Source organism: Scyliorhinus canicula, chromosome 6 (genome assembly GCF_902713615.1).
Source record: "Scyliorhinus canicula chromosome 6, sScyCan1.1, whole genome shotgun sequence".
NCBI classification, from domain to species: Eukaryota; Metazoa; Chordata; class Chondrichthyes; order Carcharhiniformes; family Scyliorhinidae; genus Scyliorhinus; species Scyliorhinus canicula.
In genome coordinates this window covers 172,856,186-172,883,078 of record NC_052151.1, presented here as the reverse complement: position 1 = coordinate 172,883,078, position 26,893 = coordinate 172,856,186, and the positions used below count along the sequence as shown (strand labels likewise).

Genomic DNA, 26,893 nt, shown 5'->3' with positions numbered 1-26,893 from the left:
TGTCATAGTGCGCCTTGTTGTTTAATCTGGGTTGTATCAGTGCTTCATGCACTGTGAGTGCAAGTTCTGGCTGCAACATGGCCTTGGCAGTCGGGATCATGGTCCTGGTGTTTCTAGAGAAGAGCCGTTGAGCTGTTGAGGGCAGGCCCTGTCGAGGAAGATTCGGCAGGTTTAGAAGTTCAGCACAGAAATCAGCGTTTTCCCACACACACCTTTCCGGAAGATGTGGTGGAGCGTACAGTTCTCTCATTTGAGTTGATTGGACTGTGGCCATATATGGCTGCTTTTGTAGGCAGATACTATATATATATATATATATATATATATATATATATATATATAGTATCTGCCTCCACCAGGGACATGAATGTGGTCAATCTTGAGGATGCCACATCCAGTATAATTTGCCAAAAGACACTAATCACTCTTGCTTGCAGCATGTCTGAGATGACCTGTTCTCCTGGCTTCATGGGGTGATGTGTCCTGAGTAGCACTTGGTTTAAATGTGGGGTGTCCATACGGGGCAGCAGGGTAGCATGGTGGTTAGCATAAATGCTTCACAGCTCCAGGGTCCCAGGTTCGATTCCCGGCTGGGTCACTGTCTGTGTGGAGTCTGCATGTCCTCCCCCTGTGTGCGTGGGTTTCCTCCGGGTGCTCCGGTTTCCTCCCACAGTCCAAAGATGTGCGGGTTAGGTGGATTGGCCATGCTAAATTGCCCGTAGTGTCCTAATAAAAGTAAGGTTAAGGGGGATGTTGTTGGGTTACGGGTATAGGGTGGATACGTGGGTTTGAGTAGGGTGATCATGGCTCGGCACAACATTGAGGGCCGAAGGGCCTGTTCTGTGCTGTACTGTTCTATGTTCTATATCCTGACTGTACCATTCTTTTTCGCCGGGCCTACCATTGCTGAAATCCATTATGTGGCCTCTTCCACAGGAGTAATTAAACCCATTTCTGTCATTTGATACAGCTTGTTGATGACCTTTTGCTTCATCCCAATCGTCTCCCGCTAGGTGCACATATTGTTGGTGCGACCAAATCAGTTAATCTCCTGTAGTATGTAATAGATAATTTGCCCCAATTGTCTGCCAATCAAAAATGTCACCGTACCTTGTTATCTCAGGGGCTTGAAGTTGCACAGCATGGACTTCTAGACCAAGTCGAACGAGATGGAGTCCAGGAGTCCTAGTGGAGGCTTGAGAGATCGGGCCACAATGTGGAAATCTAAGTTCCCCTGTACACTTTGAAGTGTGGTCATGCCATCGGTGGTGATTGTACACAGTAAGCCACGGGGTTGGACTGCAAATGGGATCCGGTGTTACCTCCGCAGTCTGTTTCTGGGATAGAACATTGCACTTTGCCCCATCTCAATTTTAACCTTTGTCATCGGTTGAGATTATCTGTACTGCAGTGAATATTTCTCCTTTTTGAGTGTCCGATTCCACACTTTCACAATATCGCATGGATGATTTTGTTGATGGCGCCTCGATAATTTAATTCAGAAGACCCGACAACGCACTAATCCCTGTTACATGCCAGTCCTTGGGAAAGCAACTGGCAGGGGAACTGCAAGGATGGGAGAAAGACTGCCGCTGTTTGAATCGACAGCATTTGGCAAAGTGATTCCACTTGCAACAGTGATTCCACTTTTTCCAAAGGTGAAGCATAGCAGCTTCACCCCCCGCAGGTTACTTCATTGTCCCACCAAAATGGTGCCGTTTCCCACCAAAAATCATTATGCAACGTTCATCAATCGTGCACACAGGCTGCTAGCTGATGCAGTTGATGCAGAGCGCCTCCTGCACTGCACTGTTTCCCTCCTAAACCATGCTGTTCCCACCTGAATGCTCTGTTCAATCTCTCGGACTGTTCGTTTAAAACGCACATTTCTAAAGCAGACTGTAAAGTCAGGTCTTTCTGTTTCAGTAGCTGATTTCGGAGTGCATCGCTTTCTGTGCCCCCTACCAGCTGATCTCTTAACTATTTAGTCAGTAAATGCTCAAAAAGCACATTTCACTGCTAGGACCTTTAGTGTGTCCATGTAGGACTGGGTTGATTCAAACAGTTCCAGATTAGCAGAATGGAATTTTTTTAAAGCGGGGAGCAGATTTCCTTTAATTTCTGTAGGATAACTGCAGGGTCTTCTTCATGTTCTTCGGAAATTAATTCAAACAATCTAAACTTTGCGACCGTTGCAGGACCTGCAAAATTCAGCAGAGTATAATAGGCTTATACCCTTTTGTTTTGTTTTTTTAGACAGAGCTGCGCCACAGTAGATGATCCATTTCTGTTTAAATCTGTCCGTCATGTTCTCATCAAGGACAAGTGGGTCAATGTTTCAAAGTCCCTGTGCCATACTGCCAGCCCTGACTTCACGTAGTTCTGCGTGGTCCATTAAATTAGTAACTGTACAAAGGGCTTTCAACAAATGTGAACTAACTGGGCTTCAGATTTCTGACATCCGTTTTCTTCACCGTTACTCTAAAGTGTGGCTTTTCAGCGAGCAAGGCTTTAGCCTCAAGCCAAATGCTTGTAGCAGAGCGGTAAGAACTGCCTTCTCTCTCACTACCTTTCTGCAAATGCAATCAAATTAGTTAAACTAAAATTTGAAAGCTTCTCTACCTTATAAGACCCCCGTTCCAAAGCAATTTGGTTACAATTGATCAGAAACTGAACTGGACTAGATGGATAAATACTGTAGCTGCAAGAGCAGATCAAAGGCTAGGAATCCTGTGATGAGTAACTCACCTCCTGACTCCCCACAGCCTGTCCACAAGGCACACGTCAGGAATGTGAAAGAATACTAGCCACTTGCCTGGATGAGTCCAGCTCCAACAACACACAAGAAACTCAACATCATCCACCTCTTACCAACCACCGCTTGATTGGCACCCTATCCACCACCTTAAACATTAACTCCCTCCACCACTGATGAACAATGGCAGCAGCGTGTACCATCTACAAAATGCTCGGCAGGAACTCTGCAAGGCACCTTAGGCAGCACCCTCCAAACTCATAACCACTACCATCCAGAAGGACAATGGCAGACGCATGGGAACACCACCACCTGAATGTTCCTCTCCAAGTTACTCATCATCCTGACTTCAAATTATATCGTCGTTTCTTCACTGTCGCTGGGTCAAAATCCTGGAACTCCTTCCCTAACAGCACTGTGCGTGTACCTACACCAAATGGACTGCAGTGCTTCAAAAATACAGCTCACCACCATCTTCTCAAGGGGAACAAAGGATGGGACAATAAATGCTGTTCTAGCCAGCTATGTCCACGTCCCATGAATCAATACATTAAAAAAAACACCAAGTTTGGAGACATAGTTAATACAAAGAAGAAAGTGACAAAATACAGGAAGACATTAATAAACGTATGGAGTGGGAGTGTAATTGGCAAATAAATTTAATCATATCAAAGTATAAGCCAGTGTAGTCTCATTATAATGAATCAGGAGGTCACATGTCACTTGGACAGTATGTGTCCAAATGGCACAGAGGAGTAAAAGGAATCTTGGGTACAGATACACAAGTCAGTAAAGGTAGCTCCAATTCTAATTCTCTTCCCACACCTATTGGTGCACTAAGGCAGACTTTCGTGTTCCTATAGAACCACAGAATTCCTACAGTGCAGACGGAGGCCATTTGGCCCACCGAGTCTGTACCGACCCTCTGAAAGAGCGCCCTATCCACACTCCCCTGACCTATCCCCATAACCCAAAACCCTACCTAACCTGCACATCTTTGGACTGTGGGAGGAAACCGGAGCACCCGGAAGTCACGTGCAGACACGGGGAGAACATCCAAACTCCACACAGACAGTCACCCAAGGCTGGACTGTCTATGGCTAGTAATTCCTGGAACAGGTCGTGAGTCTGTCACCAGGGGCTTATAGCTTGAGGGGTGCTACTGCACATCTAGCGTGGCTGGCCAGCAATCTCTCCCCCTCTTAGCGCCAGCCATTGGCGTGTTCGGAAGGATTTGCAGGGAGACACTCAACCCGTTTGGCCACGTTACGAATGCACCTTCCTTGGCCATCAAGTCCTGAGGTGGGAGTTGAACTCGGAACGTCTGGCTCTGAGGCAGGGAGGCTACCCACTGCGCCACAAGACCTCCAATAAAGGTAGTGAACACAGGTCATTAAAAAGAAACAAATTACTGAGGTTCATTTATAGCGCAACTGAATTGAAATCAAAGAAGTCGTATTAAACTTGAATAAAATCTTGGTTAGAACAAACTTGAAGTTATTGTGCACAATTCTGGTAACGGTGCTATAAAAAGGAAAGAGGTATTAGAGAAGGCACAAGATATATTCACCAAAACTGAGGGGAGACATTTATCAGGAATGCTGAGCAGACTGGGGCTCTCTCTCATTAAAAACAAAATAAGGCCGAGGTGTGATCTGATTAAGATAATGAAAGGCGTTGATGGGGCAGACAAAAGGAAATGTTTCCACTTGTGGGACAATCCAAAATTAAAGGTGAGAAATGTAAATGCAAGTGTAGAGAACACAGCAACACGACGAATAGTTGATATGCTTTAAGGGAAAGCTAGATAACCACAAGGAATAAATAAATAGAAGTTTCGGCTGATTCGATCAGATAAGGTGGGGCAGAAGACGCATATGGAGAATGAAAACAGCATAGACCAGTTAGGCTGCTGCAAATCCCAATTCCTCTGACAACATTCCCAATGTCTTCTTGCCTCAACTGAACTGGGAAGACAAAGGACGGGAAGAAGAGTCAGACAGACAGAAAGTTTATTCTGAACTTACTGATGCAGCAAGAATGATAGAATGGGAATACTGACCACCAGCTGATTTTCTGTGAGCACCAGCTCTGTAAGGTTTCCACATTCGCCAATAGTGTCCGTCAACTGAACCAAACGATTCTGATCAAGCTTCAGAATGGAAAGGTGCTTCAGTTTTCCTGTCGGAAGGCAAGAGAGGAAAAATAAGGAAGGAAACTTTAACATGAAGATTTGTTGAGAAGTTATTTTGCGTATCAACTTGTTTTGAAATCCCATTTCTCAGGGAAGGTTCATATTTAGACGTTTCAGGGCCGACAATGGCATCCCTCCGAGTGTGGTGGAGATTTATAAACTCTATAACAGTGTAACACAAACACAAAGCTAACATTCTTTGGACTCAGATCGCTGGAGACATTTAGTTCTCATCTCTTTTCATGGAATCCCTATAGTGCAGAAGGAGGCCATTCAGCCCAACGAGTGGAACCGACCCTCCAAAAGAGCAATCTACTTGGGCCCACTCCCCTGTCCTATACCCGCGCGCATTAATCATGGCCATCCACCTAACCTGCACATCATTGGACTGTGGGAGGAACCCACAGCACCCAGAGGAAACCCATGCAGACACCGGGAGAATATGCAAACTCCACACAGATGTCACCCAAGGCCGGAATCAAACCCTGGACCCTGACACTGAGTCGGCAGTGCTAACCAATGTGCAAATAATGTAACAATCTTAATTAAGGAACCAAGAAGTTTGGCATGGGTTAATACTCTTTATTGTCACAAGTAGGCTTACACTAACACTGCAATGAAGTTACTGTGAACATCCCCTAGTCGCTACGTTCCAGCGCCTGTTCGGGTACACAGAGGGAGAATTCAGAATGTCCAATTCACCTAACAAGCATGTCTTTCGGTACTTGTTGGAGGAAACCGGAGCACCCGGAGGAAACCCACGCAGACACGGGGAGAACGTGCAGACTCCGCACAGTGACCCAAGATGTTCAACAAGTAATGTCTACATCACACAACTTGGTGTCAATCTAATTGTATAAAGGAAATTTCATGCCACACCAATCCCTTCATAGACAATAGAAAAAGAGAAAGAAACAATGAGAACCTGGATGAGATAAGAATAAAATTCACTGCCTGGTATTTTCTTTCTAAACCATTCTATTGGGATAGTGAACTACCCTCAAACCTGCTATGAAATCACTACCAAAGTCACATTCCACATGTGTTACAATGGAATGGAGAAAAACCTTGCAATATATTTATTATTTACCATTTATTCATGGTAAGGCAACCAAGGAAACCAGAAATCAAAGCCAAGTAAAACTGACAGCTACACCACAACAAAAGTTAGCAATGTATTTCCAAAATGAGTTTGGAGGGAATCATTTTTTTCACCAAATTCAAAATACTTAAAGAAATATAGTAATAAGAAGTAGGGGCACAAGTAAGCCCTCGAGCCTGCTCTACCATTCAGTAAGGTCATGGCTGATCTGATAATGTTCTCAACCACACTTTCATTCCTCCTCCCCATAACTTTGACTTTTTTTCTGATCAAGGATGAGTCATCCTCAGCCTTGGAATATATTCAATGACCCAAATACCCCATTTCTCTCAGAGGAATGCCAATGGTTAATGACCCTCAGACACAAAATTGCTCCTTGTCTGCTTCTTAAATGGGAGACCACTCCGTTTGGAACTTTGCCACCTAGTTCTAGACTCCTTCACCATAACACCCACCACCTCACTGCCACCACCTACCACCCACCACCCCAGCCCCCCAAACCCCAGCACCACAGAGGAAAATCTCAGCATCTACCCTGTCAGCAAACTCAATGTCTGGTATGTTTCAATAAGATCACCACAAATTAATAAAAGGAACTGTACATTTTCCTCAATGTACCAAACAGTGGGACAGGCATATAAATTTTCAGCACAGGAGGGGGTTACTCGACTCATTTTGCCTGTAATGGGGAATCTCACACAGCTAATCTTGCTTATAATGGAGACCCTCAACCAGCTCATCTTCCCTGTAATGGGGACTTTCATCGAGTTCATCTTCCCATTAATGGGGACTTTCATCGAGTTCATCTTCCCTGTAATGGAGACTCTCACCCAGTTCATCTTGCCTGTAATGGGGACTCTCGCACAGCTCATCTTCCCTGTAATGGGGACTCTCACACAGCTCATCTTGCCTGTAATGGGGACTCTCACACAGCTCATCTTCCCTGTAATGGGGACTCTCACACAGCTCATCTTCCCTGTAATGGGAACTCTCGCACAGCTCATCTTCCTTTTAATGGGGACTCTCGCACAGCTCATCTTGCCTGTAATGGGGACTCTCGCACAGCTCATCTTGCCTGTAATGGGGACTCTCGCACAGCTCATCTTGCCTGTAATGGGGACTCTCGCACAGCTCATCTTGCCTGTAATGGGGACTCTCGCACAGCTCATCTTGCCTGTAATGGGGACTCTCTCACAGCTCATCTTGCCTGTAATGGGGACTCTCTCACAGCTCATCTTGCCTGTAATGGGGACTCTCACACAGCTCATCTTGCCTGTAATGGGGACTCTCGGACTCCTACTGCAGATGGGCATTTAAGAAAAGTGTTTAGTGCTTTGCTGTGAGCTGTCAGTCACATATGGAGGTAGCAGACATCCCTGGGAGATCAACATATTCTCTCACCAGAAGAACATACTTGTTCAATTGATAGACCTAAATCAGGATGGAAATACATTGCATGGAAATTAAACGGCTGTGGCAAATTATAATCTTCCCATACATACTGCACCAATTTCACAAAACTGGACCTACCAATTCCACTGGGCAAAACTTCCAGTTGATTCTGTGAAACCAGCAGGTCAGTGAGCAAACCAAGACCACTAATCTCTTCCGGAAGTTTCTCCAGTTTATTTTCTGACACATCTAGACACAGCAAGTTCTTCAGGTTTCCAATTTCCTGTTTTAATTAAAAAGAAAACAAAACTCGTGTCCTTACATGAAAGTCGAGTGGTAAAGCATGTACTGCTGAGAAGAGCAATTTCTCTCCCGCTGATTACAAACACTTTTTTTTCCCCCAAACAAAAAGCTTCTGTATTTGTAGTCAGCCATTTCTGAAATTCCAAAGTGAGGTTTTGTTAATTTAGCTTCCAAGAGATTACGCAAAGGAAAAGAGAAAGGGAACGTTCAGCTAGCTAAATATTTTTAAAATTAATTTCTCAATTTCATTCGAAAACACAAATTTACGTTTGCATCTTAAATGCGCCTGCACATTGGGTGAAAAGTTACTTCAAAGTTTCTTCAGCTTTAGATTAGACCTCATCCATTAATGTTTACCCAACAACAACTAAATCTAAGCGACAAATATTGTCCGCATGCACTTCCCATCTGTACTATTTGACTTTGTGCTATTGTATCATGCATTTATGTTGAACAATTTTTTAATGCTGCATTTTAAGTGGAAAATACATACCTAGAGTTAGCACTCTGAGGGCAATATGACCACTGAGTTTCCACAATTCCTTCAAAAAGCTCAACATATTTCTCCACCCATTTTTACTATGGGACCCTATGGAACTTTGTCATATGGACTGTGCAATCACGTGACTGTATAACCAGCTCCTTGAACACACTAGACCAGCTTGGCTGCCAACTTCACTGATTAGTTTCACTTTCATATGGGAAGTTGATGTTTTTAATGTATTTAGCACTTCTTTTAAAATGCAACAATGTTCACATCTCTCTAATTGTTGCTTCATTTCAAAATGGCTCCCCTACATTGACGTTTGGACTCCAGCGATTGGCTGCGTTACTTCTCAAACTTTTGGCTGCTTATTTCCTTGCCTATTCCACAGAGCACCCAAATAGCTACCTTTTGAAATCAAAATATTTCAATAAAACGTAAATTCACCTTTCTAACCTGAAGTTTTGGAAGGCCTCATTTCACTTACCTCCCCGGGAAGGGGAGATACCCCTCCAGCAATCACATTTGCTTACACTTTTTTTGGTGGTGATACACCATGGAACCTGACACTTTCTAGTCAACCCCCAGAATAGCCTAAATTATGATCGCCCCTCCTATCTCAGCAACTAGCTGAAATCTCCCCAATGGCACATGCTCACATTCTAAGCATTGTCTGGCATCTTTGAATTTGTCTATATGTATGTTTCTGGAACATACCTCTTCATTCACCTGAGGAAGGAGCAGTGCTCCGAAAGCTAGTGTTTGAAACAAACATGTTGGACTTTAACCTGGTGTTGTGAGACTTCTTACGGAGAGAATGTGCAGACTCCGCACAGACAGTGACCCAAGCCGGGAATTGAACCTGGGACCCTTGAAGCAACAGTGCAAACCACCGTGCCACCCCACCTCCCCAGCACTGCCTTAATGCTCCCTCTCTCGCCACTTCCACGCCAGCATTTGAATATTAGGTGGGTGTGAAGGGATGCCAAAAGGCGAACACAGTCTTCTAGATCTCTGTGGTAACTGACTTCCATGTCCATTAGTTGCATTGTTATTGACCAACTAAAACATCTTTGCCTATGTGCAAGCCCTGCTTTTATAGGGTAGTGGTACTCTTTCAGAAATGAGGAGAGGGGTTTCTGGTTGGTGGGTGGTGAGTGTTAAGGTGTCACCAAGAGAAAAACATTTCAAGGCCTTTACTAAGTGCTTGCAACAACCAGGTGATACCTGTGAAGGCAATGAAACAATTACTTTATGTTGAAAGAGCATTAATGCCTTGAGCGAGGAAAACACTTGTCTGGCCAACCTTGAAAAACATGCCGACTTTTAGCTGTGACGATCATGGAAAGGCTCACAAGTCATGTTTGCCTCCACGCCTGTCAACAAAGAAAACACAGAATTGCCTATGTAAAAATGAGGAAGTAATATTGACAAAGATGACGACAAACTTAGCTACGAGCCACATAAATCTCAATCGTTCACCATCAAGCTTTCCAAAATTTGGAGTAGGTAAAGCAACCCTCGAGGATTTGATGGGAAAACATTATGAATGTGGACGTTTTTCAGCCCAAGCATTCTTCAAATGGAAGTACAGCTGGGTGATAAATCAAAGGCTTGAATAAACTACACTTAAATAGTAGAAGGACCAAGATTGTAATTAACTGAACAACAGCCAAGAAACAGTTCCTGAAAAAAAAAATCAAAAGACCAAAAGTAGGGCAATTCCGATCAACAAGCACATTTGCAGCATTGAAGAATGGACAGTAATTGCAGAACAAGCTTACCGCAGGCAATTCCACTAGTTGGTTCCCATCCAGCCACAAATCCTTTAGGTTTGAAAGTGATCCTGTAGTTTCTGGCTGCAAGGAAGAAAGTTAAAAATTGACTCGTCGCTGCCATACGACGGTGAAAACTGCCTGCTCACTTCACATGAAAAAATTCAGAAACGTTAAAAAAATCTTGAAACACGACACAACGTTTCAGAAACATTACCCTCTCGATTCTGGCAAATATTCATGGCAGGTTTTAATGACTGGAAGTATTGGCTGAGGGCAAAGTGCCATTTAACTTTCACATGCAAGGACTGGATAAGCGAAGTGCAGCTGAAACGCGCATCGGAGCACAGATTAAAGAACATTGCAAAACTGGGGTCTCAACTGAGGCCGCATTGATGGGGGGGGGGTGATGGCATTTAACATTTACATTTTTCACAATATTCTTTTAAGGAAGCAGTAAACAACTGCCAACACGACTCTTATGCTGGGAAATGCGGCTCGTCCCTGAAGCAAGTCGAACATTGGAGCAGCGCTGCTTTTTGGAGGGATGTCGCAGTCATGGAAAGAATAGAAGCAATCTCGCAACCAATTACTTCACCCTTGGTGCAAATGAAGGGCCAAATTATTCAAGGACCATACAAACAATCCACTCAACAATTTTGCGATCCATGTGCTGGACCAATTTGCAGAGAAAGTCAATAAATAATAATAATCTTTAGTGTCACAAGTAGGCTTACATTAACACTGTAATGAAGTTACTGTGAAAAGCCCCTAGTTGCCACATTCCAGCGCCTGTTCGGGTTCACGGAGGGAGAATTCAGAATATCCAATTCACCTAACAGCACGTCTTTCGGGATTTGTGGGAGGAAACCGGAGCACTCGGAGGAAACCCACGCAGACACCGAGAACGTGCAGATTCCGCACAGCGACTCAAGCCAGGAATCGAACCTGGGACCCTGGAGCTGTGAAATAACAGTGCTAACCACTGTGCTAGTGTGCTGCCCTCTCTCCCCCAAATACCCCTTGTGGCGCAACCTTTTTTAACATTGGCCTTAATGGAATTCAGAGACTGTCTAATTCAGTGAGCTTATGAGTTCTATTCAGAATTGGCCGACTGGAATAAAGGATTGTTTCATAAATGTCCTGAATGAATGTTTTGAGCCATCCCAAAGAAAAGTCATTCAAGTGAAAATCTCTTTGACTGCGCAACATTCTAAAAAGCTGCAGAAAGACTGCATTAGTACTCTTACTGAAGTCAAAGCTGTAGTTACTATTACCCAAGCTTCAAGCACTTTTGTACAAAAATTTCTGAAGCCGCATACAAAGCAGTCGGACATCGGTGTTGCACTCTGGTACTTGTCTCATGCTCTATGTCAAGGGTGACTCACATAGGCGAATTCTCGCTACTCTATGAATGAAAAGTGTGACCTTACACCGGCATACTTTCCGGTGCAGCGACAGCATCCAGGGCTCAAATTGAACCCTTGTTATTGTACTGAGCTTACTGGATATAAAAGTCTTCCCGCCATCTCCCAGATTTTATATAATGGTGAAGAAACAAGCACCAGCAATTTAGATTATAGATGAGAGAACAGATTTTTAAAGAATTACAAATAAGCAGCAGTGTGCCACAGGTACATGTTGGTAATCATAGACAGCTATTGCGCTATGATACAGTGAATTACAAATTGCTAAGTTAATATTTCCTATTAGATTTTCCATCCTGCTGCAGTGGCAAACTCTGGCCACAAAGTGGCTTTGGGGGATGAGTCGAGTGTCCCTCAACTCCATCATCTTCTTGATTATTTCTTTCTCCACATCTCATGTATAATCATGTTCCTGAACTGATTATCCCGCCAGTGAGGCTGTGTCAGACAGACGCTGTAATGCAATACTTGATACTTCCAGTTCTTCATCACAAAACACCTCAGTCTCAATTATGCCCTTTTAATTTTTTTCAACTCTTTAGCAAGTATATTAACACTCCAAATGTAAGAATGTATAATCTTACTGGAAGAAAAACTTAGTTAAATTGAATCTGGAAGTGCTGTGGAGAATTCCCATGTTAGAGAGTATTTAATTAATGAGCTTACTTTTCCACAAGAAAGCAAAGCAAGATATTTGTTTCGTGTACTTTTTTGCTTGGCGGTAAACAAAAATACATCTGCCCAAAATCTCAACAGCCACTGAAATAATCTCACATGTGCGTGACATCCGGGGTTCCACTATGTGTCACCTCATCACTTTCACACAAGAGAAAGCACGTCCGAGTGAAAACAGCAAGTGCTGGGAAAACGCAGCCACCTGGCAGCATCTGTAGACAGAGTGTCTGCTCTGACTTCTTTGGTTCCGAAAAAGTCATATTGGACTCGAAACACTAGCTCTGTTTCTGTCTCCACGGATGCTGCCAGACCTGCTGAGTTTTTCCAGCACTTTCTACGTTTATTCCAGACTTTTGGTATCTGCAGAATTTGGTTTTTATTAAAGCACATTAAGGCTTCGTTTTGGGAGGAGCAAAAAACTCAGGCCTGGGAAGAGGGAGAATGCCAGCAGCGCCGGGATGTAGTTCTGTCTGAATTAGAATGAGCTATTTGTATTGATTCGAACTGTGATCCATATGTTGGTAGATTAAATGCTGCTCAATACCGGACTATATTTCTGTTGACAGTGGATATCTGAGGCAAAAACTGGGCCGCACAACCTCTCAATTTTATTTATTGAAGTGACACAGAACAAGACATTGCCAAGAATAGCTTGCTTGGCAGGTTTAAAGATAGCAGCATCAGTGCCAACAGATGGAACACGTTGAGAAATAGCTCCATTTCAACATGGGGCGCATGAGCATATGTTAGGTCCTACCTTCAAGCACTGAAAATTGAATGGAGAGGAGTCTCGAGAGGTTTTTTTCACAGGATTTTATATGCAAACTCTTACAGTGTATTGCTGTGCGCAAGTCCCAACAGAAACAATATTTTTTTTTAATGCTCTTATCCAGTTTTTCAGACAACTTGTAGACAAACAAGTCTAACAAACTGTCACAGTCCTCCTTTCCAAGACCTGGTTCAGCTCAACACCGTGGCTGGGTGGCCCACTGCGTTCCGGTAATGACCCAGGAATTATAAAGATAGTGGAGGTCAGCAGGGATTTCCATATGGAGATAGTTAATGGAAAAACGAGTTCCATCCCTACAAAGCAATAGGGCATCAGTGTTGTGCTTAGTTTTTGTCTGCCACTCATGCTCAGTGTCAAGGGTGACTCATGTAGGTGAACTCTCACTTCTTTATGAATGAACGGTGTGACCTTACACCTTCGCATCTTCCAGTGCAGTAGCATCATCCAAAGCTGAAATTCAACCCTAGCTATTGTATATAGCTTACCGGCTATAAAGTCCTCTGATGACCTCCCGGATTTTGTACTGAGGAAAAACGAGCACCAGCAATTTAATTATGAACGAGAGGACAGATGTATTAAGAAAACCTGGGACATGACAGTCAGTGGCTCAGAGACAATCTACCCTGCAGAAGATATTGGAACAAGATGTATACGCCTTATAATTTATTTTAAAGTAAGTTTATATTACTTTGTTCTTGAATGATCAGTTCAGAAAACCATTAAGCAGTTTCTTCTGGTTAAATCACTCCTCTTTGATACCTTGTCCTACTGGTTAAACTTTTCTCAAGTTCATAAGAGGTCAATATATTGAATTGGCTCACATGACTATCCATGAAGTTACCAATCGCATTTTGTTTGCTCCACTGGTCTGTGCTTGACCCAAAACATGGATTATATATTCACATTTCACTCATTCTAGCCATTTGGAATACTGTTGGAGTCATGAATATCCATCAAATAATGTACGTTCGCTATCCTTTCTATATTTGTCTTTTACTGTCCTGTTAAATATCTTAAAATCTCAAACACATCGTCTTATGTCCAAGTAACAGAGAATGCTGAAAAGTACCAGAAAAGAGGGCAGCACGGTGGCGCAGCGGGTTAGCCCTGCTGCCCGCGGCGCCACGGTCCCAAGTTCGATCCCGGTTCTGGGTCACTGTGCAAACTCCATAATTATCCCCGTGTTTGCGTGGGTTTCGCCCCCACAACCCAAAGATGTGCAGGGTAGGTGGATTGGCCACGCTAATTTGCCCCTTAATTGGAAAAAATGAATTGGGTACTCTAAATTTATTTTTTTTAAGTACCAGAAAAGGGAAAGTCATTGGGTGAAACAATGAATGAATCTTTCATGCTGTCCATTTCAGGTTCCCTCGGGCAATGGCGTCATACCAAAAACGTCGCCTAAATCAGATAAACGGGCATCAGCAAGCCGATAGCAAAAACATCTTGAAGAAGTATCTAAAACTGGTATCAAGGTATATTAGTGCAGGGTACAGGGTGTTTTTGGGTTCATTTAAATGTCATGAACTTCTGACTCTTTGACGAATGAAAAACCCAGACTATAAGTTAGTCACAAACAACAGACTTTTGTTTGCTGCTAAAACAGCAAAAGATGAACTTGAACAGCAACAAGTCACAGACCTTTGTCTACTGCTCAAGAAAAGAACAGAAAACAAGGCAAAGAACAGCAAAGGCTCATGACGTGGACAGTGCAAACCGGTTTTACTTCAAAACTGTATACAAAGGCAACGAACCGTGCAACTGGGAAGAGAGGCCGCATGAAGATAACACGGAAGAATCAATTTGGAAATTATTCCCAGGCTCTCATCCATGAGGATCTGGTCAACCTACATTCTGAACAGTTTTCCCAGTTGTAAGAATGATGTAGATCTGCTGACTACTGCTGTTCGGCAATCAAATAGTGTTTGCTGATCTTGATATAGTTTTTGTGGTGATTGTACTCACAGTTACAACTCGGCCAAATTATTACAACTATCATTTAAAAATAGGCAATGCAAGCTCCTCCAAAAGCAAATGCAAAAACGCCTCTGATAATAATAATAATCTTTATTAGTGTTACAAGTAGGCTTACATTAACATGGCAATGAAGTTACTGTGAAAATCCCCTAGTCGCCACACTACAACGCCTGTTCAGGTACACGGAGGGAGAATTCAGAAGGTCCAATTCACCGAACAAGCACAGAAAGACCAAAGACTTCATTTCCCATCACAAACTGTATTCCGTAGCTATTGTCTCAGTCCATCTCCCTGTCAACCGCCCGAGACCGAACCGAATTTGAATCGAGATAAGCTCACGAACACAGCTCCCGAACACACATCCGCACCATTACCAAGACTGCCTGTACCACCTCCTTAGCATCGTTCAACACTGCCTCTGCCTCAGCTCACTGTGCTGAAACCCTTGCACATGTTTTTCGTACTTCTAAATACGACTATTCCGACAAACCCTTGGCCTGTCATCCACCTTCCATAAGCCTGAGGTGATCCGAAATCCTGCCGCCCACATCCCAACTCACACTAAATCTTAAAATAAGCAAGATACTGCCAATGCTCCAGTGAAGGACAGCACAAGCTGGAGGAACATCTCAACTTCCATTTGGCCATGCTGCAGTCCAAGGGACTCCAAGTCTGGTTCAGCAGCTTTACATTCTGACCTTTCTCCTCCATCTTAAACCCCTCTTTCTACTCTTTGCCTTTGGAAAAAATATTTCACACATGTACTGCCTCAATTCAAAACATGCTTCCCCTCACACCTAACGACCCCCTCTCACACCTAACCACCTGTCGTTTGTTCTTAAAGTTGCTCCTATTTGTCGTACTTTCTTTTGCTCTAATATATTCTCACTCCCTTCAGTTCTGACGATCAGTTCATGACTCGAAACTTTCTCTCCTGATGCTAAGTTGTTCCAGCTTCCTTTGTTCTTGTTTCAGATTCCAGCGTCTGCAATGTTTTCTTTATTTTAGCATATCATTCTCTTCCAGGACTGCCTTCCTTGAAAAAGTACTGCTCTTCTCTCCAACGGGATTTCCTTTTGTCTCTTTTACCATGTTCACCTTCGTTGGTTTCCATAGTTCCTTCTGCCTCAACTCGCTGTTGCTTGTGAGGATATGCATAAAGCAATTCCGTACAGAATATTATACATAACCTCCGACTGTGCCCGTGTAAACCCATCACGTGGGTTATTTCCTTCCTCGGCGACTATCTCTGCCTCTGGCTCACCCTGCATGGATTCCAACAAGTTCCATCCCTCATGTTTTGAATCCGCCCAGGTTTACAAGTATTTCCGGGACTGTTCCTCACAGACTGTTGTTCGCACTGCATTCCGAGGTTCATGCACAGTGCCTGCACCGCCATATGTACACACTCAACCTGTCCCTCCAGCAGCACCAACTCACCCTCTCTCAATGCTATGCTTGCTCTCAGATCATTTTCCTCTTCATCTCATCGGAGGCCTCAACAAGAAGCTTTTTAACTACCTTTCAGGTCGTCCGGAACGCAAGCTTCAACTTACCCATTCTGGACCCTCCACACTTTGCCATCCCTCTGACCCAATTCCTTCTTGTAAGCCCAGCCCCTGCTGTGTATTCATCATACCCTCTGATGCAGAATGCTCTCTACTCAGCAAGGAGTTTCATTCTCCTTATGTCTTCACCTCAATGAATTCTGGTCTCGGCACGATGCTGAACTTTTCTTCCATCGCCTCAGCCTCCAATGCCGGAGTTAGACTGATCACTGACATTCATTGTAAGCGCACAGACTCCCACAGCTAGCTCTACTCCAGCTCTTCACACCCCGCTCCCTGTAAGGTCTCCATCCCCTTCTCCCAGTTTGTCACCTTTGAAAATGGTGCTTCAGACATACCTGCTTTTTGTCTTAACCAAGGTTTCCCTTGGTTAACAAAGGTTAACAGGGCACTCAACCAGTTGAACCTATTTCCTGCACCGATGCCCTCACCCCTTCCCCTCCATCCACCCAGAACTACGAAAGGATCCTCTTTGGCCTCATTTCCCACCCCACCACCTTCCACATTCAAAGGGTCATCCTCTGACATTTCCGCCAGCTCCCGCATAATGCCACCACTAAAGACATCTTCCCCTCACCCCTCCATCAGCATTCCTCAGGGACCACTTGCTCTGTGACACCCTGGTCCACTTCTCCATCATGCTCAATTCCCCATCCCTTTCCCAAAGTACCTACCCTTGCAATCGCAGAAGGTATACTACTTTCCCCTTTACCTCCTCCCTCCCCACCATTCAAGGCCCAAAAGACCCGTTTCAGGTTCAGCAGTGTTTCACTTGCATAATCTTCAATTTGGTTTATTGTATTCACTGCTCCCGATGCTGTCTCCTGCATTTGAGAGAGTAGAGGCAGACTGGGTGACCGCTTTGTGGAACACCTTCACTCAGTCCACAAGCATGACCCCAACCTTCCTGTTACCTGCCATTTTAACTCAGTAACTTGCTCTCATGGCTCCATGTCCATCCTTGGCCTGCTGCAATGCTCCAGGGAAGCCGGCACAAGCTGGAGGAGCAGCTTCTCAACTGCCGGTTGGCCACGTTGCTGCTCCCAGGTCTCAAAGTTGAGTTCGGCAACTTTAGGTTTTTAACCTTTCTCTTCTCTTTTTTTTAAAAAAAAATATTCCATGCATGTATTACCTCAATACAAAACACCCCCTCAAAGTTACTACTTTTTTCTTGCAGTTTCTTCAGCTCCAGCACATTCTCTCTCCTTTCATTCCTGACGAATAGTCCATGACTTGAAACGTTCACTTTTCTTCTCTACTAATGGCAGATACTGCCAGACCTGCTGGCACTTTCCAGCTTCCCCTCTTCTTGCTTCACAATTAACCTGGCTTACTTTACACCCCAGTGCTTGCTGACCTGTGCTCGCTCCCAGTTAGGCAACGCTTGACTTCCAAAATTTTCACCTTTGTTTTCAAATCCCTCCATGGCCTCGCCCCTCCCCAGCTGCGTAATCTTTGCCAGTCGTCCGTCCCTTGCTTTCCTGTTCCTGTGCATCCCTGATTTTTATCACTCCACCACTGGCAGCCGTGCCTTCAGCTGCCGAGGTCCAAAGTTCTGGAATTAGCCCCCCCTAGCCTATCTACTCCCCAAAGAGCATCTGCCCTAATATTGCTGTGTGACTCTGTGTCAGCATTTGTTTGCGAACACTCCTACGCAGTACCTTGTGACATTCTCTGACAGTGAAGGTGCCACAGAAATACAAGTTGTTGTAGCTCAGCCATTCCCGTTACAATCGTTTTAAAAAGACTGATCAGTCAGCTTCTTGCAGTCTCATCAACAGCACGATACAGCACTCTGTGGTTATCCTGATGTTAATTACAGATGTCCAACATTCAACTTAATTCTGGTGCAGTGAGCATGTGCCTCCCACACAACAGTCCATTATGAAAACAGAGCATAAAACACACTAAATAAGCAACCAAAAGTTCAACACTGTCAAAATGCCGTTGATCCATGAGGACACAGCGTGTCTTGATATTTAATATTGCCCTGAGTAATTTTATGATACAATGTTATTTCTTTATTTTTGATGCCTAAACAAAAATACACCCCTTGTGCTTCAAGCTTCAGCTGATTTATGCATTTTAATAAACATTCACATGCAAATTTATTAACTACCTCCACTCCCATGAACTCAAATTATTTATTGTCCCAAAGACCTTGGGCTGGAATTTGTTTTGACCTCCGTCAGCCATTTGTTCTACTTGCACTTGTCCACAGATTTGTCATGGGGTTTTTGCAGGGCAAGTTGTAGTCAACTGGACAGTCAAACTTGGTGGCGTAGGACTTCCGTTGGTGGCCATGAGGGGAGCGGTCACAACAATGGTGGCTCTATGACACTACGATCAAGGAAGCACAAGGGGTGCTCAGGAAACTAAGGAAATTCGGTCTGTCCACATTGGCCCTTACCAATTTCTACTGATGCAGCACAGAAAGTATTGTATCTGGCTGTATCACAGCTTGGTATGGCAACTGCTTGGCCCAAGACCGTAAGAAACTACAGAGAGTCGTGAACACCGCCCAGTCCATCACGCAAACCCGCCTTCCATCCTTTGACTCTGTCAACACCTCCCGCTGCCTTGGGAAAGCAGGCAGCATAATCAAAGACCCCTCCCACACGTGTTATTCATTCTTCCAACCTCCCCCATCGGGCAGAAGGTACAAAAATCTGAGATCACACACCAATTCAAAAACAGCTTCTTCCCTGCTCCTGAGTGGCCCTCTTTTGGACTGAACTGATCCCTCTACACAACTTCTCTACAGTTGTAGCACTATACTCTGTATGCTTCCCCCGATGCCTGTGTCTATGTATTTACAATGTGTATTTATCATATGTCCTATATTTTTCATTTATGGAACAATCTGCCTGGACTGTACTCAAAACAATACTGTACCTTTGTACACCTGACAATAAATCTAAATCTAAAAATGATGGACCCAACTGATTCGCTGACACCGATGATGGCGAAGCTGATGGAGTTCAACACAACAGAACTCCAGAAGCACAGAGAACCGATGAAAGAGAACCTAATCTTGGCAATGAGGTCAGCAGTAGAGGTCACGTTGGCCCCATAAAGGAGGCAATGGACAAGCAGAGCAGAGACTGGGGCACCAAGAAGCAACTGTGCAGGACCTGGAAAAAGCAGCCTTGGACCAGGGGGAGCGGGTTGCCTCGCTGAAAGCCGAGGTGGTAAGTTAGGTGACGACACAGAAGGAACTGAAGGGAAATGTAGATGACCAGGAAAACACGTCCCATCGGATTATTGGGCAGGGATATACTTGTAAATATATACACACCAACCTGGGACGATGCAGAGTTTGTAAAAACAAACAATTGCAGAAATCCCCGACCTAGACTCCGACCAACTATCATGGGAGGGGACTTCAAATGTGTGCAAGACCCAAAAACGGACAAATACAGCCCCAGAACAGGAGCCAAATCAGGCATGGGGAGGGAACTAACCACTTTCATAGAACAGATGGGGGCAGGGAACCATGGAGATTCAGCCACCCGAGGGAGGAGGAGTTCTCCTCCTTCTCCCACGTACACAAAGCCTATTCACGCATAGACTTTGTAGTGGGTAAGTCGGTACTTCAAGGGATGGTAGAGGCGGAATACTCCACGATAGTAATCTTGGACTATGCACCACACGACATGGATGTGAGGTTGGAGATGGGCTGGGCCCAGCACCCCCAATGGAGGCTGCACACCAGCCCTCCTCACCGACCAGGCATTTTGTGAAAAAATGGCACAAGCCATTGGCGGATACGTAACCTGCAACCAAAACGGGGAGGTCGCACCTTCCGCCACGTTCTGGCAGGCACTGAAAGAAGTGATAAGAGGAGGAATAATAGCATATAGGGCAATTAGAGATGGGAAGGAGATGGCTCGGCAGCAGCTGATCGACTCCATCTTTGAAGTGGATTGGCGGTATTCCATGGCCCAGGCTATGGAGCTCCTGGCGGAGAGGAAAAAAACTACAAATGGAATCTGACCTGCTTTCCACTGGGAAAGCAGTGTACCAGTTCCACCAGACACACGGGGCTTTTTATGAGCAGCTGTCTACTGGCACACCAGCTGAGGAAACAGGCTGCCTCAACAGAGCTAGCACAGGTAAGGGACGGGAAAGGTAAGGGACGGGAATGGTAAGGTGGCCACAGCTCCCGGCGAGATCAGTGGAGGCTTCACAAACTTTTACCGGGGACTGTACACCTCCGAGTCCCTGGAGGGGGACTTGAGGATGAAACAGTTCCACGACGAACTGGACATATCAGTCGTAGGGAAGGAAAGAATACAGGGACTGGAATCACTGCTAGGGATGGAAGCAATCATGGAAAGTATTAATTCCATGCAGCTGGAGGACTGGAGAACGAGGCATATAGGGAAGACCAAAGCTACTGTCTTTGGCACCTGCCAAAAATCCCTGCAACCAACTGCATCGTCATGCTGGCCACTCTCTCAATGAAACTCACAGCATTCCTCTCATTCCTACATGTTGCCCACATTGATTCCTCCCCCCCTAGACATCAACTTTAAAATTCTTATCCTTCCGCTTAATTGCCTTCACGTCTTTCAATCTTCCTCAACTCTGCATCCTTCATCGCTTCTCGGTCTTTTGACTAAGATGAGCGTGGGATCAGGTGTAATGCCTGGATCTGGAATGTCTCTTGTGGAGACCATGAATTGGATTCGATTTGAATTGGTTTTTGGAACAGGCAAGGGGCTGGATTAGGGGTTTGCCCCTGTCCACACTCTGAGCTCTGGCTTTGTAACTCTGATAAAGTAATGGATTTAAAAAAACTGCATCCTTCTCCAGCTCCCTAACCATCCCAGAACAACCACGTTCCCCTATGTTTTGCAACCTCCACTCACACCTGTATAGTCAGCGCTGAACTCTGGAATTTCTCCTGCAAGTCAGTCTACCACACCACCCTCCCAGACCCTCATTAAACCCACCTGTTGACCAAACCTTTAGCCATCCTCAACATGTAATTCTTTGGTTTGGCATCAATTTTTCTCGGATGCCTTGGAACATTTTCCAGCATTAAGCCAGGAGAACGTGGACATATTAGCTGGATATTGTAGAGTTGAGATGGCTCACTGTGTGAATAGAATAGTTGAAAATAGCGAAGGGAGATTGAAATAATCTTCCTCCTAGTGGGAGAGCTAAAAGAAAAGTAGCATAAAAACTGAATAACTCAGTTAAAAATGAATCAAGGAAGAAAAATCATTCACACAAAAGATTGACATATAATGGCCTGACGATGCAACAGGAGTTGGAATGTTCAAAAGAAAGACAAGTGTGTCAAGTGATATGGAGAAAGGACAGGGGATTCAGATTTTAAAAAGCAGCTGACAAAATGGATGAGCAGGCTCAATATGCTGGATGACCTACTCGTGCTCAACTACTTCCAGCTAATTATAATTGAAAAGAAAAGAAAGTCTCGTACGAGTGATTTCTTTACAAAATACTAGCAACTCATAATGGAAAAGACACCAATCCTCCAGATAATGGAAAAGACACCAATCTTCCAGATAATGGAAAAGGCACCAATCCTCCAGATAATCAAACAGCCTCACGAAAAACATAGCAAATAGGGAAGAGAAAAAAAGTGAACCCCCCGCACCCCCCCCCCCTTTTCCAAGCAGTGCGGAAAGGGTATGTTGCACAGCTTTGCATCAGTGATTACAGAGATGCAATAAGTGACACTAGCCCCATGCTAATTGACGGTCATCAAATATTTCTCCACAGCAAATGCAAATGACACAGTAATGCAATCAAGTCTCATCTAAAACCCTATCATCTTGGCATCAGGCCAGGTGTAGGGGCAGTGCCGAGTTAAGGAATGGCACATGAGATGCTTTGCAAGACAACAATCAGCATAAGTGCGAGGGAAGAAAGAAAACCAAAATGTGTTACTTTTACATTTTGTTATTTGTGTGAAGTTCTAATCTTTCAAAGACCAACTCCCGATGCACATACCTAGGTTTCTCCTGCTCACTGATCTACGGAGCTCCCCAACATTTACCATCACATCAGCTGTGGAAAATTATACCTCTGCTAACTACATGCATGTCAGAATATTAATTCGCCTGTGTGTGCCCAACATGGGTTTCTGGTTCACATAACATCAGGCTTAATGACTGACACCATCCAGTTGTGCAACTCAACAAAACCTCACAATGTGGTATGTGGGAAGAGGAAGTGTATTTTTTATTTAATACTGACTACTCTGTGATGAATTACAAATGTACACATGCAGCCACCTTGCGTGACTAATCACAACCAGATGCGCCATGACAATTTACTTCTCGCAATCCTGTAATCATTATTATGTGCTACAAACAATCCTACTTAAACAGTGACTTTGTTTTCATTTTTCTGGATGAGAAAACTTGTAAAACCTTTATTGTTCAACAATTTGCTTCTCAAGACGACTGATCATCTTCCCCATTATAATCAGCTTCAGAGAAAGTGGCATTTCGTAATAAGGAAACGTGACTTAGGAAGAAACAAATCCTTTTGGTTCATCGACACATTGCTCCTTCTGCATAGCACTCCATATAGTCTGCCCCAACTTTTAATTCCCTGGGATCAGATTTTCTGTAGGTACCAACTGATCCCCAAAGAGTTAATTATTCCACTTGGAAATCTCACTTGTAACCAACTAACTTTGTATACTCCAAGTCTATTTTTACAGCCTAATGTCAGTAATTTCTACAGAGCTCTCCCGATTGCCCACCATAATTTAGAAGATTGGTGGACACCTCATAGAAACTGCCCTTTATAGCGTTTTGTTTCCACTGATCTTCTGCTGGTGTTAGCAGATCATGAAATTCCCAAGGATTTTATGGTTAAGTCGGAAGCCTGATTACATTCTATATTGATAACATCCCAGTCACTCACTTAGGTTTCCAAAAACTGCACACAATATCTGAAAATGTTGCTTTAGCTGTACTTAAAAAAAAGTTTGTATAGATAACTTGGACATAATCACATACTCTTAAAGCACAGTTTAATGTTTGATCCACTTCAAGAATATCTTTAATTTTGAATGGAAGCTTTCAATAATTACTCTTCACCCTTAAATGATTTTCGTTGGTGAGAATTATGAGGTTTATAAGATTATTAGATTTTGGGACTGTAGTTTTAAAATTAGGTAAATTAAAGCAGTCATGGGCCCTGCTCTGCAGTGTGCTTGACAATAAGTTTGAGTTGTCTGACTGTTCGTCATTGATACGGGGAAGAGGGGCAGGAAGCCATTTTTGAGATGAGATTACCAGCTTCCCTGCAAATATCACAGGCAGCATAGAGAACATTTACTGCTTGACTTTCAAAGCTACCACAGACATGTGCAGAAGGGAGACATTCTCGAGTTGAAGAGTTGCATTCTGCAGCCATCTAAGGATTATAGGAGATTTATCCTGGCATGGTCGGGGGGGGGGGGGGGGGGGGGGGGGAAGAACTATATAATAATCAGAACAGGCTATTAGTGCTGGATTTAAGAAACTCTCTGAAAACTGAGGAAACCGCCTGGAGATGGACACTCAAAGCTACTATTACAGGTCAAGATTTAGAGAACCCCAAAGTATATCATGGAGTTCACCTGACCCACAACTTTTAATAGATTTTGGTTATGGAGAGCACAAGCACCCACTCTACAGACATGATGCAAAGAGAACTAAAGTACTTTTAAAACAAAATAATGTTTATTGTATGAATCCAGTTAACATTTTATAAACACACAGTAAACATCTTAGCAACTATCAACTCAAATACTTCCCCCAAAGAATACAGTACTCTATAAGTAACCCTTAATCTTTCCCAGCAACATCCATAAGACAAATACCCTCTTAGCAAATACAGCAGGTTTAAATTCTCTACTGAGAGCAGTTACCACTTAAATTAGCAAGTGATCTGAAGACATTCTTTTCATGCCGAGAGAGTTCAAAATTACACCTTGTTTGGCTGGATGCAGCTCCAACTCTGAAAACTAAACTAAACACACACTATAGCTGCCAGCTCAAAAACAAAAGTAAAAGCAGACAGATAGCTCGGCTCCACCCACACTCTGACATCACTGCAGCTATTTGCAGCTATTTAAAGGTACATCCACTACAGCTATTTGATAAACACAATTTCTTAAAGGTACTCTCACATGACACTACTGCTCGGAGAAACCAGAATACGGGAATCTATTAGGAGCTGTTAATAACCGTGGAGTATTGCTAAAAACACTAACTCCATGGAGTGAGATGTGTGGCAAGTATAGAAGGGAACATCACTTTCCGTAGATTAAATATTAGTTGCCAAAAAAGAAAATAGTGTTTTGTGCATTTGTTACAGTAAAAGTTTCATGACGTGAAATCTTACTCGGTCATTCTTTCAGTTATCAACTGGGAGTTTATAAACAGTATCAGACTCCACAGAGATCATAATACATAGATTCACAAAAATGTTGCCAGGGCTTGAAAATTGCTGCTTCGAGGATAGCTTGGATATTTTCCTTAGAACAGAGGTGGCTAAGGGGTGACCTAATTAAGGTTGACTAAATTATGAGGTACATAGAACATAGAACAGTACAGCACAGAACAGGCCCTTCGGCCCTCGATGTTGTGCCGAGCCATGATCACCCTACTCAAACCCACGTATCCACCCTATACCCGTAACCCAACAACTCCCCCCCTTAACCTTACTATTAGGACACTACGGGCAATTTATCATGGCCAATCCACCTAACCCGCACATCTTTGGACTGTGGGAGGAAACCGGAGCACCCGGAGGAAACCCACGCACACACGGGGAGGACGTGCAGACTCCACACAGACAGTGACCCAGCCGGGAATCGAACCTGGGACCCTGGAGCTGTGAAGCATTTATGCTAACCACCATGCTACCATACACATAGATAGGGTAGCGGAAAGACTGATTTTCCCCTGCTGAGGGGTCAATTACCAGGGTGCATAGACCTACGGTGATTGGAAGGGAGATTATAGGGAACATGAGAAAAGGTGTTTTCACCCAGAGGTGGTGGGCGTCTGGAGTTCACTGCCTAAGTTGGTGGTTGAGGCTGAGATGCTCAACACATTTAACAGTTAGCTGGATCTTTATCTGAAGTGCTGCAAACTGCAAGGCTGAGGACAGGGGGCTGGAAGCTGGGATTAAAATGAGCGGCTAGTTTATTTTTGGCCAGTGCAGATGTGATGGGCGGAATGGCCTCTTTCCTCACCATAACCTTTCTACGGTTCTATTACCTTCATCAATTTTATTAATAGGCACTGTTCACTCCTGTACATGTTTGCTGTTTCAATCCAAAAAGATTTATTGAACTTGTATTCCAGCTCATTTGCCATTCCTTAGGGCATGTACTTCAATTAATCCAAAAAGGTTTTTGAATGCTGTTCATGTAAGTTTAATTTGTCACTTGGCTGCAGTTTTGGATCAGTAAATTTTGCTATTAGCAGTCTCCTCCGTAATTTACATACGTGAACAGACGACCCAGTGTGGGTCGTTTTGGGTCGTTGTTAGTCACTTGGAAACTACAGCTTTTATCATCATCACACTGTATTCCCAATCACACTGTATTCCCAATGTCAAATCAGTTAGTCATATCAACATTCATCAACTGATTTTAAACTTCTTTTAATCTCTCACATGGAATGTAACCTAACACCTTCTGAAAAATTCAAGTAAGTTATATTTATATAATATTCCTTCAATATCTCCTACAACTTCTATGATTAACCTAGGACAAAAGTTCGGCACAACATCGTGGGCCGAAGGGCCTGTTCTGTGCTGTATTTCTCTATCTATCTATCTCTAACTCATCCATTAAGGGGACTGAGACATGACCTATTGCTATTAAATATGTCATAGATATCATAGAATTTACAGTGCAGAAGGAGGCCATTCAGCCCATCGAGTCTGCACCGGCTCTTGGAAAGAGCACCCTACCCAAGGTCAACACCTCCACCTTATCCCCATAACCCAGTAACCCCACCCAACACTAAGGGCATTACATTCCAGTAAAAAACTTGTGTGCAGAACACCGATAATGTAATATGATGTGGCACTATATAAATACAACTTTAGAACATGTGTTTAAATGCAAACTAATTACTCCTTATATCTTTGGTTCTCCTTAGATAAGGCTATACAGCACCTCAAACAATGTTCAACAATGTATTTTCTCCTCTGCAGATACAATTATTACCTCCAATCCTCAGGTCGAGTTTTAGTGTTCATGGTGATCATTAAAAACAATGACCAAAGCTTTAGCTATTTTCTTGAGGATTTTGAACTGCGTCCAACTGGCCTGGACACTTTAACTCATATAATTCTGTATGGCCTCTGCTTTGCTAAAGTTTACTGGTGTGATAGACTCCCTAGCCAAAATTATTTCTTGTGCTTTCTACTTCCCTCCATGTAAGCTCCAATACCATTCAATC

General features: G+C 43.7%; 1 protein-coding gene across 3 annotated transcripts in view; it reads right to left on the bottom strand.

Annotated features, from left to right (window-relative positions):
- The window catches only part of lrrc1 (leucine rich repeat containing 1), a 281,388-nt gene that overhangs the window by 129,247 nt on the left and 125,248 nt on the right, over window positions 1-26,893 (bottom strand). For all 3 annotated transcript variants that reach the window (XM_038800456.1, XM_038800454.1, XM_038800457.1), the window contains exons 7-9: window positions 10,015-10,089; window positions 7,582-7,726; window positions 4,818-4,936 (exon numbers count right to left, since the gene is read on the bottom strand). In XM_038800456.1, the coding sequence (XP_038656384.1) occupies window positions 4,818-4,936; window positions 7,582-7,726; window positions 10,015-10,089 (339 nt within the window). The remainder of the gene's footprint in view (window positions 1-4,817; window positions 4,937-7,581; window positions 7,727-10,014; window positions 10,090-26,893) is intronic.